At 52.5% G+C, this 11,949-nt stretch overlaps 2 protein-coding genes across 2 annotated transcripts; both read right to left on the bottom strand.

Moving 5' to 3' along the window:
• Positions 1–988: 988 nt before the first annotated feature.
• Positions 989–2,396, bottom strand: LOC119297751 (putative F-box protein At1g47790). The gene has a single exon (XM_037575413.1). It carries the CDS (start codon positions 2,172–2,174, stop codon positions 1,263–1,265), a length of 912 nt encoding a protein of 303 aa, XP_037431310.1. The 5' UTR covers positions 2,175–2,396; the 3' UTR covers positions 989–1,262.
• A 4,972-nt stretch (positions 2,397–7,368) lies between these two features.
• On the bottom strand, positions 7,369–8,295 carry LOC119302593 (GDSL esterase/lipase At4g28780-like). The gene is made up of 2 exons (XM_037579629.1): positions 7,958–8,295; positions 7,369–7,855 (listed from the first exon to the last, which is right to left on the bottom strand). The coding sequence occupies exons 1-2, from the start codon at positions 8,196–8,198 to the stop codon at positions 7,713–7,715; spliced, it is 384 nt and encodes a 127-aa protein (XP_037435526.1). The 5' UTR covers positions 8,199–8,295; the 3' UTR covers positions 7,369–7,712.
• Positions 8,296–11,949: the final 3,654 nt, after the last annotated feature.

Consider the following 11,949-nt stretch of genomic DNA (forward strand, 5'->3'; position numbering starts at 1 on the left):
TTGCGGAGGTAGTATTATAAACTAATATCATATGTGTGATAATAACTTATGATACTACCCACTACGGGGATCTTAAGTGCACATGCATTATGTAGGGGGCGTTCCTTGTCATCCGTGTTACTAGTGATGCGCGGGAAAATAAACCGGGAGGGGGATTATAGAATGAGTGTTTCTTGGATGGTTTTGATGCCGCTGACGGCCTGGCCTCATAGTAGGCCCTATCTGTGGCCACTTAGCTTGGTGGTCTGTTTCTATAATTTTTTATACTTTCCTTGGGTGTGTTCGTGTTCTTGTTGAATTTGTAACTCTTGTATGGACGTGATATTGACTTAATTTGTAAAGCGGGGCGAAAGCCAATTTCAAGAAAGATCATGACCTTGTCTTTGCTCAACCGTGAGTCCTCCGAAGAGAGTCGGTTCTTCTTTCGCTATACGAAGTAACCCAAATTAAGGTATCAATTAAGACAAGAGAAGGAAGCCTATGAAATTAATGTCATTAGATTCATATATACTCCCTCCGTTCCTAAATACAAGTCTTTTTAGAGATTCTACTATGGACTACATACGGAGCAAAATGAGCGAATCTACACTCTAAAATGCATCTATATACATCCATATGTAATCCATAGTGAAATCTCTACAAAGACTTATATTTAGGAACGGCGAGAGTATTTCAAAATGCTTCTTTTATTATTCATTTTTTACTTTAAATCTCAAAACTTACATATGAAAAGTGTTACTATTTGTCAAAGACTTGTCATAAGCGAGACCTAATATACAACGTGATTTGAAACAGAGTATTTACCTACCAGGGTCAAACCAACGGATGAATCATAAGGGTACAAATGTACAAACAGTAGTAAAAGGAACTCGTAAACCCCAACTCAAATGAATATATTAGTTGTTGAAGAGATGAAGTAGAACCAAGGTCTATTTTCTTGTTGACCATTCATTCCTGTTTAACATTGTGCAACTTGTGAGCAGGAGGGACATGGAAAGCACCAAGTGCACCGGCCAGAGGTGCGCCTACGTATAGCGCCAAGGGGGCTGGGGCTACTGTGGGGACGTAGGCGAACGTGCTTATATCCTGCTGTGTTCTCCACCGTCGGCTGCGCTGAACGCCAATCCCGTTCAGCAAACCAAGATCAAGCCCGTGAACCCCTTTGCTCATGATCCGGTGAGCGTACAGAGCCCCGTTATTCTCCTGCATCAACAGGTGCCACCGCTGCAGGGCCTGCGGCCCTGGGAGGCGCCGGCCGGCCGTCAGGTGGACGAAATCGACCTCGTACGCCATGGGTTCATGTTATGCGGCCAATAGCCGCCCGTGGACTCACCGCCGTCACCGACCAACCACCTTATCTGGATGATGCACGGCTCACCGCGCTGCCACCACGAATGATGGCAAATGATCGGCTGACTGTCCACCCGCCGGCTCTCGACCGACGTGATCTCCTCCGTCGCCAGGTCGAAGCGCGCGTGCTTAAGGATCCCGCCGTGATCATTGTCCTCGTAACTCCAGTATACGGCTCCGCCGTTGCACGCCGGGCCGTACTCGTACCAGGAGGCATGGGCGATCTTCACGGTCCTCCACTCCTCGTCTGCTCCGACGGTGAACACCTTCAGCTGACGCTGGTAGCCTTTGTGGACAATCTTGTATTGCGTAGTGGTGGCGTCGTAGCCGAAGCAGTACTGCAGTGCGCAGCGGCTCCACACCGGTTCTTTCGGCACCGGAACGGCGATCGACTCGCCGGTGAAGGGTTCTACGACCTTGACGGCGCCCTGGATTTCGTCGTGGAAGCAGAGCAGGCCGTTGCACGTCCCTATCAGGACCTGTGATTCGCCGGCGTTAAACCTCGCCGTGAGTCGCCACTGCTCGTCCAAGAGGAAAGCGCGGCCGGCACGCTGCTCGGAGGAGGCCGCGAACACGACGGTGTGGGTTGGGGCCCGTGGTCCGTGCGCCATGTGCGCTTTGATGAACGATGGATCGGAGATGGCATCGCGCCACTCCTTGCAGACGCGGCGGGAGCGGCGGAGGTCGCTCGCCGGGAGGCGGATCAGGATGCTGGCGATCACGTCTCGCGGGAGGCGCGTGGTGGCGCTCGCGCTGGCACCGCAGGACATCACTTGGTTCTGCCTATGGATGGAACCGCGACGGCGTTGCAGTTGCATCACCATGAATAAGAATGTTGATTGCCTGGGAGGAGACTACATTAAGACGATGAGAAAGTAAACCGAGTACGAGTCCGGGTATGCGCCGTCCTTTTTCTTTTTATATGTGTCGTTCAACCAACGAATACGTAGTTCAGCTCAGTATACGCTTCCTCGTACACAGCGGTGATGTCCTTTACGTGTTTTCTCCGGACACGACTCCAATAGAATTTTCGTTATTATGATTAAGACGCTGTTTCCAATTTTTGGAGGAAATTGCTTTCAAAAAAAAGATGGGAGGAACTTGCAAAAACAATCCAAAATTTCCACATATATATGCCCCCTCTAGCCTTAAAATTGGTGTGCCCTCATACTCATCAAGAAATGGTCATCGTATGAGCTGAATGAGTGAACTAGGCTATAGGGGTCATCCTATCAGTCTGATGAGATTATGAGAAGGCGGGTAAAATTTTGGCTGGTCGCATCATGCATCATTCGATTCGGGTGATCGTAGTCGATCGTTCCCCTTATCCCTCCCCCTCCTCCACCACTTCACTTTGTCCTCTGGAAAAGCATGGTGCATGTCCCTCACATGCAGACGCCAGGCAACCATGGTTGCATCCGTGCACCCTCCCAGTGAGCTAGCCGCGTCACGGCCATCGACCCCACATCACACCCTGTCGACGAGCTCCTCGGCGCGCGCGGTTGCCGATTGCAGCAGTCGGTTGGATCTCACCCTCGCCCCCACCATTGGATGTTGCAGCACCACTGTTGCAGGGCTTGCACAGTGTGCGCCTCCTTCGACAGAGCATTGGCCACTGTCGTCGCTAGACTTTAGGAATTGCTTGCCCACGGTTGAAGTACCCACCCCACCGGTGCCATCAGGTGATGTTCGAGACAGATTCAATGGTACTAAAACAGGCTATCACTACTACAGAGTATGATCTCTCAGAGTTAGGCTCTTTGTTTCAGGATGTTAAATTTCAAATGCGTGTGGGCTTAAATGTTGTAGCTGTTGAATATTGTAGTAGAGAATGTAACCAAGTGGCGCACACTTTAGCTGTGCATGGTGCGTGTATGAGGAATGGTCGTCTAGAAACCTCGCTGGGCCAATTCCCGGAGTTTGTAACAGAAGTTGTAGCTGGCGATATGCCCAACGTGTTAAGTTAATTAATGGAATGTTGTGTGTTCCTTTCAAAAAAAAAGAAGTACCCACCCCACGTCAGCACCTCCCGTAGCTTCGCGGGCTGCGGTTGCAGCTTTGCCAGACTGTGGTTGTAGTTCCACCAGCCCGTGGATGTTGCATCCTACGCAAAATGTCCTCGACCCTTGTAGCACCGCCGCACCACGGTCATATAGCTTCACGTGACACCGGTTGCAGCTCAGTCCATCCCCTTTTGTAGCATCACATGATGCTGGTCCCAGCACCCCAAATTGTTGGGTCCACCATCGACGAGGGCAGTCCCCAGCCATATTCAATATGTTGTTCCGACATTGCTGGGGCAGCCCTAGCATATCCACTAGGATGTCCCGCATTGCCAAACACGGGTTCTAGCATCTTGGGGTGGAAATAGCCATCCTCCTCTACCCCCATTGCAGTATCCTGGGGCGGCATGAGGCGGTATCCTCGCCTACACGGGGCAGGGGTGCTTGGGTTAGGCCATGGCTGGCGGCGGCTACAGCGGCATGCAGGGTTCTCGACGGCGGTGTAGTAGATCTAAGGTTAGGTTGTGCGGGACTTGTGGGTTGGACTGATTCTGTCCCATGGAGGCCCTTCGCTCCGGCGGTCCATCTTCGAGGGCTTCCCAACGACTATGCTGGCTGGTTCATACAATCTATGCCCCGACTGAGGTGGGGCTCCTGGCGTGTGGGCAGCTATCGGAGATGTTGGTGATGGGTCCTCCATCTTGGATGCGGGAGCGGCAACCTTGCATGGTGAGGTTGCAAGTCTGGTTCTGCTGTGAGCAGCGCATCTGCGGTGGTGGCATCTCTTCTTGACTACTAGATGACATGTTGCACCATTGGCGCAAAGCCCAACTAGAGCCAAGAAACGAAGTAACTTATGAACATCTTTTACGAATGATGAGCAACAAGCGAAGCAACTGTGCCATTGGTCTTAAGACCAATTACAGCCAAATAAATGCAACCAAATGGGAAGATGAACTATTCCACCTGTTGCACCCCATAAACAAGACCAAGCCATGTCCGCTCATGAGAAACGTAACTTGAGCGTGCGCAATCGGTTTGGGTAGACATGGCAAACTTGGCAGACGGCCGACACAAAGCCAGTTGCCTATGATGCAAAGACCAACTGCAGCTAGGAAGTTAAGCAAGCTCTGGATGGCATGCTTAAACTATTGTTCATTGTATGTATTATCCCTAGAGGACATTACCATGAATAAAAATATATGTGTGAATGAACGCGAAGAACCAATGGATATGCTAACAACCACAGATCATTGCCTCTAGATCATGGCAAGCAGCTGTTTGTACTGGCCACAACTGCACAAGATCTCGGTACCGAAGAAGCCAGGCGTGAACATTGGCATGGGCGGCGAGGGAAGAGCAACACATAATAACAAAGGCAACAGACAACAGAGTCGGTCTGGTGATGCACGTCCCTCTACGCCAAGACCATTGCACATATGGGTTCGATCCAACCGAGAAATTGGTTAGGTCCGAGCCTTTTGAGTTGCCCGGTCTTTATAACTCCTAGACCTGGACCCGGGTCCTTCGAATTAGTTTGATGCAGTGCCTCGCGGAACCGGGCCCACACGGCAGTGCTTCTTCTTCGAGTTTATCTTTCGGGTTCCGATCCTCCTTGAGTTCGCCTGTTTGCACGTAGTCGATGAAGTCTCGGCGTAGATTCTTACCGTTTCCTTAGGGTGATGAGGTTAGGTTTCTCGTCACGGGGCGAGATTTGGTGTCACGTGTTTTATATCTATGCAAGGATTAAACGGTGACGACTACAGCTCTGGCGCACTAATCCTTAGGGGCATGTGCATCAAGACTTTCCGGTTGTCATTGACAAGGTCAAGTCGACTCCGATAAGGGAGCGGCGACAGCGGCGCGTTCTGGACGGAGTAGGGGTCGTTCCTTTGTCTTGAAACCTTGATGTAATTTTTATTTTGTTTGAGATGATTTGTACATTTGGTGTATTTTTACAATAAATATGATATTTTTCATAAAAAAATATAGTAGTAATCACAATTACCTGAATTACATTTTTGAAAGTGTTTTCTGTACAAAGTAAAGGCCCTCTAGAATTTCCCATCCGTTATTTGTGGCTTGATATATGCATTCATGATGTTCCTCCCCTGAGTTAAGTAGCCTTCATTTCTTTTCCCGCAAAAAAAGGCATATAGCCTTATTTCTTTCATCCACAATTAAGAAAACTTTTAAATTGCTAGGCATAAAGACCGAGTAAGTCGGTTTGAAAGTTGAACTCCTCTAGCACGTCGATCCGCCATGTCGGTTCAAAGTTCAAACGACGGCCCAGATCCGCCCTCGTTGCTCCTCCCTCCCACCCATATAGCCAACGAGCCACCAGATCGATCGCGACGAAACCCACCAAATCTTCTCCTCCCTCCCCCGAGTTCGACTTCGACCCCTCAAACGAAACCATGGCGATCGAGACGGAGCCCGCCGCACCGCCCGGCCTCCTGGGCCCTCTGGTAGTGCGCAGCGCGCGCCCGCCCGCCGACTCAGCCGCCGACCCCGCGTCGCACCCCTTCCTCGACCTCCTCGACGCGGCCTTCAACGCGCCGTCGGACGCGGAGATCAAGGCGGCGCCTGCGCTGACGCTGACGCCGTGGAGGGCGCTCACGGAGAACTGCTCGCCGCCGCCTGGGCCCACGACGCGCTCACGGCGCTCAAGCTCGCCTGCAACCTCCGCGGCGTCCGCGGCACCGGCAAGTCGGACAAGGAGGGCTTCTACGCCGCCGCGCTCTGGATGCACGAGCACCACCCCCGGACGCTCGCCTGCAACGTCGCCGCGCTCGCCGAGTTCGGCTACCTCAAGGACTTCCCCGAGCTGCTCTTCCGCCTCATCCACGGCCCCGACGTGCGCAAGGTCGCCAAGGCGGCCGCCGAGGCCGAGAAGGCGCGGAAGAAGGAGAAGGCGCTCGGCGGGCGGCGGGCGGCCCTCCGCGCCAGGCTGGCCAGCCGGCGGAGAAAGAGAAGGTTCGTCTGCGTGGACGAAGACGAACTGGACTCTGTTCCACTGCCACCGCTGCCACCCAAGCCCACCTTCGGCGATTTCCTCGCCGCTGCGCTCTACAACCGGACTTTCAGATCCCGGGTGTCTAGACACCCCGTTATCTGGACCGTTCGTCCAGTCTGGCTGCGTTGAGATTTGTGCCAAGCTATCTAACCAATGAATATAATAACAGGTCTGTTTCTTGATTAGGCGGTGGCCGTTTGACGCAATCAATATAAACTAGTCTAGTATAGCTCTACTGTTACGCACCTACACCGACCTACAACCTATGAATATTGGTACATGATATGACATGTCTGCCTGTCAGAGTACTCAGAGGTAGATATACGTGTCGGCCGGTGTTTCAAACGAGCCACTGGCGATGAGACGTGTCGTCTACAACCTCCCCACGTCTTGGTTCACTGCTACTTGCCACGCATTCTCGGTGCATAGCGTCCTTGATATTGCAGCAGGACTAGCAGCCGGACTAGCTGCGGGACTCACCGGCGGATGGTGCAGCTGGACATGCTCACTTGCCTGCCCGACATGCCGTCCGCCATCTGCTCCGGCCAATCCATCCGCCATCAGTTGTGTTACTTCCCCAACCGCGTTCACCTCCGGCTCTCTGTTTCTTCGAGTTGATATCTGTGCGGCAGCATACCTCGCCGTGATAGCACGCGCGCAAAAGATGCACCCCTTACCGGTGCACTATGCAGACCACATGCGTGTTAGATGCAGCGGGAGATGCAGAGTAGCTGGATGTCTGATATATCATCTGAGAACAAGAAATCTTACCGCCACTGGCGGCTTACGAAGAACATGAGATCTCTCCGTCGACGCTGATGAAGAAGCGGACGACGATGCCTCCCCTTGTAGGTGGATTGCAATGCCAGGTTGGACGTTGCCCATCTCATACATACAAAACTCCCCCAGAACTCCCCCGCCGGCGGCGTTGTCTGCTAGAAAGAACCACACCGGCCGCTACTCTCTCCGGTGACCAAGAAAGCTCACACTGGTGACAAATGAAAAGAAGGGATGCAGACTGTGCGCAAGGGGATATCATGTCATGCAACTGTGCGCATGCATCGTTCTCCCTCTGCTGTCATCTCAATAAACACCGCCCGTGGACAGCAATATCTTTTCCAGCCCGATTCCTGACATGCCTCACTCCTCCCGAGGCTGACAGACCTATACTTGCAGAGCCTATTCCTGCCATGCCTCTCTCCTCCCGTCGCTATTTGTCTCTCTGATAAAGCCTGCTAATCATACTAGTACTGTACAAGCGTCTGTACCCGAAAGCTACACGGCACGAATCTTTAACTCATTCGACGGACAGGATAACCGGGTGCCGGGGCACCCGGGTGTCGTCACACCTTTTCGACGAACTGGATGCCGGTGTCATTGAGGATTCCGATGCCGGCGGAGGCGAAGTTGGCGCCGACGAGCAGGTTCTCGCCGTCCAGCTCGGGGCTAAGATACGGCAGCACCGGCACGGATCCTATCTGCTCGCCTGCGTGCAACATTGTTAATCAATCATTAGTTAGCCAAGCCCTCTAAATACCACCGACGGCTGGTGAAGAGCATCCATGAACGCACGAGCTTGCTACTCAACTGATGAGGTCGACGACGTTCTTGCCATTGGAGAATCTCCCCGTGGCGCGGTGGTCCGGGGTGTCGATGCCGTAGGGCCACGAGTCGGCGCGCGCCGACGTCATGAGGTAGTTGTTGTTGCCGTTGTCCACCGGCGAGTCGCCGAAGATGAAGAAGGCCCGGGCCGCGCCCGCCGCCGGCAGGGCCGGGAGCACGCAGACCGCGACGGCGAGAAGGGCCACTTGCCACGAGGAGGCCGCCATTGCTGCTATCGCTCCACACTCACTTGCCAGTTGCCACTGAAAGTGAGACGTAGTAGCTAGTGTATGCGTGTACACTTGGTGGATGCACTGAAACGTTGCGTGCAGTCGCCATTTATAGAGCATCTATCCGTCTAGGTAGGCACTTGTGCATCCATCTAGCTAGTGAGTGAGTGAGTGGCCTCTTGCTTGGATCATGTCGTCGTCGCCGGAATTTACTCCGCGTGGCCCGGTACGACGTGTGGTTGGTGCACTGCTGTGCTGGTCACAGTGCCTGCGCGTGGACCTTTAATTCTCCGGTAATTATGTCCCGCGGTTTACTGTCAATTCCTTGCCGGGTTTTGGGGTTTGGTTGGTGTGTGCATTTTCAGACGCGCATTGGATCTTTGCAGGCTGTTTCACATGAATGATGAGCTGCCTCTGACTGAGCCAAAAATAGATTTCTTGTTAGTGTGTGCTGCAATTAATCACCTTTGTGAGAGCACTTCTGCTTGCCCTCCGAATAACAGTTGGTTGATTAGGGAGATATTTCATTGTTCAGTACCACTGGTATGCAAGCGGGCACGCAACTCGGTTCAATTGCGTGTGGCGGGACGATTTCGAGTACCGTAGGGGTGAATGAATTCCGATCTATCCGAATATGTGCACACCAGATGAATCTTAGTGCAACTAGTACTCGTCATCAAGTCGAGCTGCAATAAAACATGAAATGTCCCTGCGTTTCAGTTATGAAAGAACAAAGTGCTTATGAATTTCACAGAGTACTGTACTCTGGAGAAGTTTTATTTTTCGAAAATCGAAATGGCATACTCTGGAGAAGTGAGTGAAGAGATGATGGTCTATCCATTTCGTACGGTTGTTTATTCACAGTGACCTAAGGCAACTTGTTATTCATTCAAGAGGGCAGTTGGATCTATCTCTATCTAACATCTACGCAATGACGCCTAGATTCAGGTGAGCTGTATGCAGTAGCAGTAGCAGTAGCAGCTGCTATAACCTTCCCAATGAGAAGCAGATCTTAATTACAACAGCCCACATGCACTTCCATCACTAGAGTGTGGTTTGCACTAACAATCCAACCTAACAATGTTCAAATCAGCCACTATGAGCTTGTCAGTTACAGTTATACTCCACACTCCACAGTATCCATCTCAAGATTGCTACTCCGGTGCTAAACCAAACCGGCAGAACAAGCACCATCAATATGGAGATCAACCAACGGTTAGGTACCACCTTGATCGATCAATCGATGAGTCGACAAGCACCATTCCACCGCCTCGTCATATAATTGCATGTCTCCTCCCCTCCAGGCTCTAGGACTCTAACTAGCAAGGGATTATGGTTCAGGAAGCTTCACTGTGGGTCGACAAGTGGAACCCCATCCATATATATGTAAAATTAGATGGATCTGTGCCCAAGCAGTACTGCATTGTAGCAGTAGTACAATGCCGTAGGCAGGGGCCCAATCCATCCCCAACCCTCAGCCGCGCGGCATTTACTCAAGAATTCAGGTACGTGTGTCTCTGAGCAGCAGTTAAGTCTAGGCATGCAGCCAAGCATTGGTGAAATCATTTGCCAAGCTACAAAGAGTTTATTATTTATAGTGTCCATAGATGAATTCAGGTACGTGTGTCTCTGAGCAGCAGATAAATCTAGGCAGGCAGGCAGGCATGGGGTTGAAATGAAAATCTGCCAAGCTACAGACAGTTTAGAGTAGACAGATGAACCTTCGAGCTAGCAGGTGCACATGCCCTGGGTTTTACAGGGTGGGCCGGCGGGGCTCAGTCGACACTCGACAGAGGAGTACTCTGCCATTACGGGAGGGTGAAGTTAATAAGCTGCCGCTGGATGGATGGGTGGATCCAAGGTTGGTTCACTCACCTTCTTATGGAGGCCATTGAATTCCTGTGTTCCCTCCCCAGAGAGACACGATGGAGGATGAAATACAGAGTTAACTCTGAGATGGGATGAGATAAGATGAGATGGATCGGAGCCGAAGCAGCAGGTCAAGTACATGGATTTCGACTTGGCTAGCTTCCTCCTGCCGGCTCCGGCAAGTTACTCGATCGGCCAAGTACAGGGGTCACTGTATGCTGGTTAATTACCACGGGGAGTTACCCACTGCCGGCGAGATGTTTTTGTGTACCTGCAGCTCATTGAAACCTGCATCTGCCTTACGGCTTGTATGTTCCTAGTGAGTACTAGTATTATAATACAGTACGTACGTGCGGCTGCACGGTGCACGTACGCGTGTGCTCCTGAACTGTCGGCTCCTCCGTCTGAATTCGAGCTTGAGTATGTGAACATTTTCTCCAAGTTTCAGAAATGAGGCGCGCGTTGGCACATTTCTCTGAACATTCCCAGGTAGGATCGGGGTAGCACGTCGACGTCGCTGCATGGGTGGAGGTAGCTGACTACTCCTGCCTACCTACAACGAAAACGACGGTTTATGAGGTCTCGGGCCTTAATGCCAATTACGTATGCAGCTAGTATCAAATTGGCGCCATCAATCAATTCTTGTACCCTTTTGGTGCATACGACGTTGCCGCAACATGCATATACCGACGAGCAGCTGTCGTCGAGCGATGGACGATGATGAGGTTGATGGGCGTCACTGTCTAACTAGCGGAGCATCATGCGCCGACGAGAGTGATGTTAGCCGTGGGGCGCACGTACGTAATTAGATGTTCATATATAGAAAGCAGAACCATGCTTATATTGGTCACTGATGTTACGTACGCCGTGGTCTGTCTAGCTATTTTTCTTCTGGCGTCCCGAAATATTGGGATCCTAACTAATTACACGCCAACTTTTAATTTGTCCACATCCGCTCGGTATATATGTACGTGAACGACTGAAATGACCAGCCTATATGCGTACGTGCGTAGTACGTATGTGGTAGTGATGGCAGTAGCAGTGAGATCCACGGGCTGCACGTATGTGGCCCTGTATCCGAGAATCTAGCCGTACGTAGTTATGTTGGTCATTCACACACCAACCGCGCCTCATGCTCTCATGCTCTTCCACGCCTCGCACCAACTCTCGTGGCTTTTTAATTTCATGCCGTTTTTACTGCAAAAAAATATGCACTCCGAGGTTACTCAACTACCATGCGTGTTCCTGGTTCAGACAGAGCACTGGCTAGCTAGCCTGCAGGTGAAACGAAGGTAGGAGTAGCGAATTAAGTTGGTGAGTTCGACGGGACAGATCGAAGCCGTTTCACCGGCTATTTATGGTCGGGACGGTGGTAAGGCCAACTCCACGGCACGACCTAAACGAATGTCCGTTTTGTTTGAATTTCATTCGTTTGAGGTGACAATGGAGACAAATACGGACATGTGTGTCCGGCTGGTGTTCTAGGCGCCCACCATGGCGCCCAACTTTAAAACTTCCGCTGCGTCCGCATGCGCTGACCGCGCCAAAAGCCGATGCCGCTCGCCGCGCTTCTCCCTGCGCTCGCCACCTGCGCCCCGCTGCCCGCCCTGCCGCGCCCGTGGCCGCCTCGCCGCCCGCGCACGCGCTCCTCCCTGCGCTCGCCGCTCGCCGCCCGCGCACGCGCTCCTTCCTGCGCTCGCCGCCCCGCACCGCAGCGCCAGCTCGCCGCCGCGCCCCGCCATGGTCGTCCCGCCGCACCAGCTCGCAGCGGTGCCCCGGCGCCCGCAGCCCCCTGCGCGCGTGCCCGCGCCATGGCGGCATGCAGCCGTGCCCAGCACCCGCGCCATGGCCGCCCGCAGCCGCGCCCCGCACCCGCGCA

Source organism: Triticum dicoccoides, chromosome 5A (genome assembly GCF_002162155.2).
Source record: "Triticum dicoccoides isolate Atlit2015 ecotype Zavitan chromosome 5A, WEW_v2.0, whole genome shotgun sequence".
Taxonomy (NCBI): Eukaryota; Viridiplantae; Streptophyta; class Magnoliopsida; order Poales; family Poaceae; genus Triticum; species Triticum dicoccoides.

Coding starts and splice junctions, on each gene's coding strand:
- LOC119302593 (XM_037579629.1), bottom strand. CDS start 8,198: ATGGCGGCCTCCTCGTGGCAAGTGGCCCTTCTCGCCGTCGCGGTCTGC. Junction 7,856..7,957: donor GAACGTCGTCGACCTCATCA/GTTGAGTAGCAA, acceptor TGTTGCACGCAG/GCGAGCAGATAGGATCCGTG.
- LOC119297751 (XM_037575413.1), bottom strand. CDS start 2,174: ATGGTGATGCAACTGCAACGCCGTCGCGGTTCCATCCATAGGCAGAAC.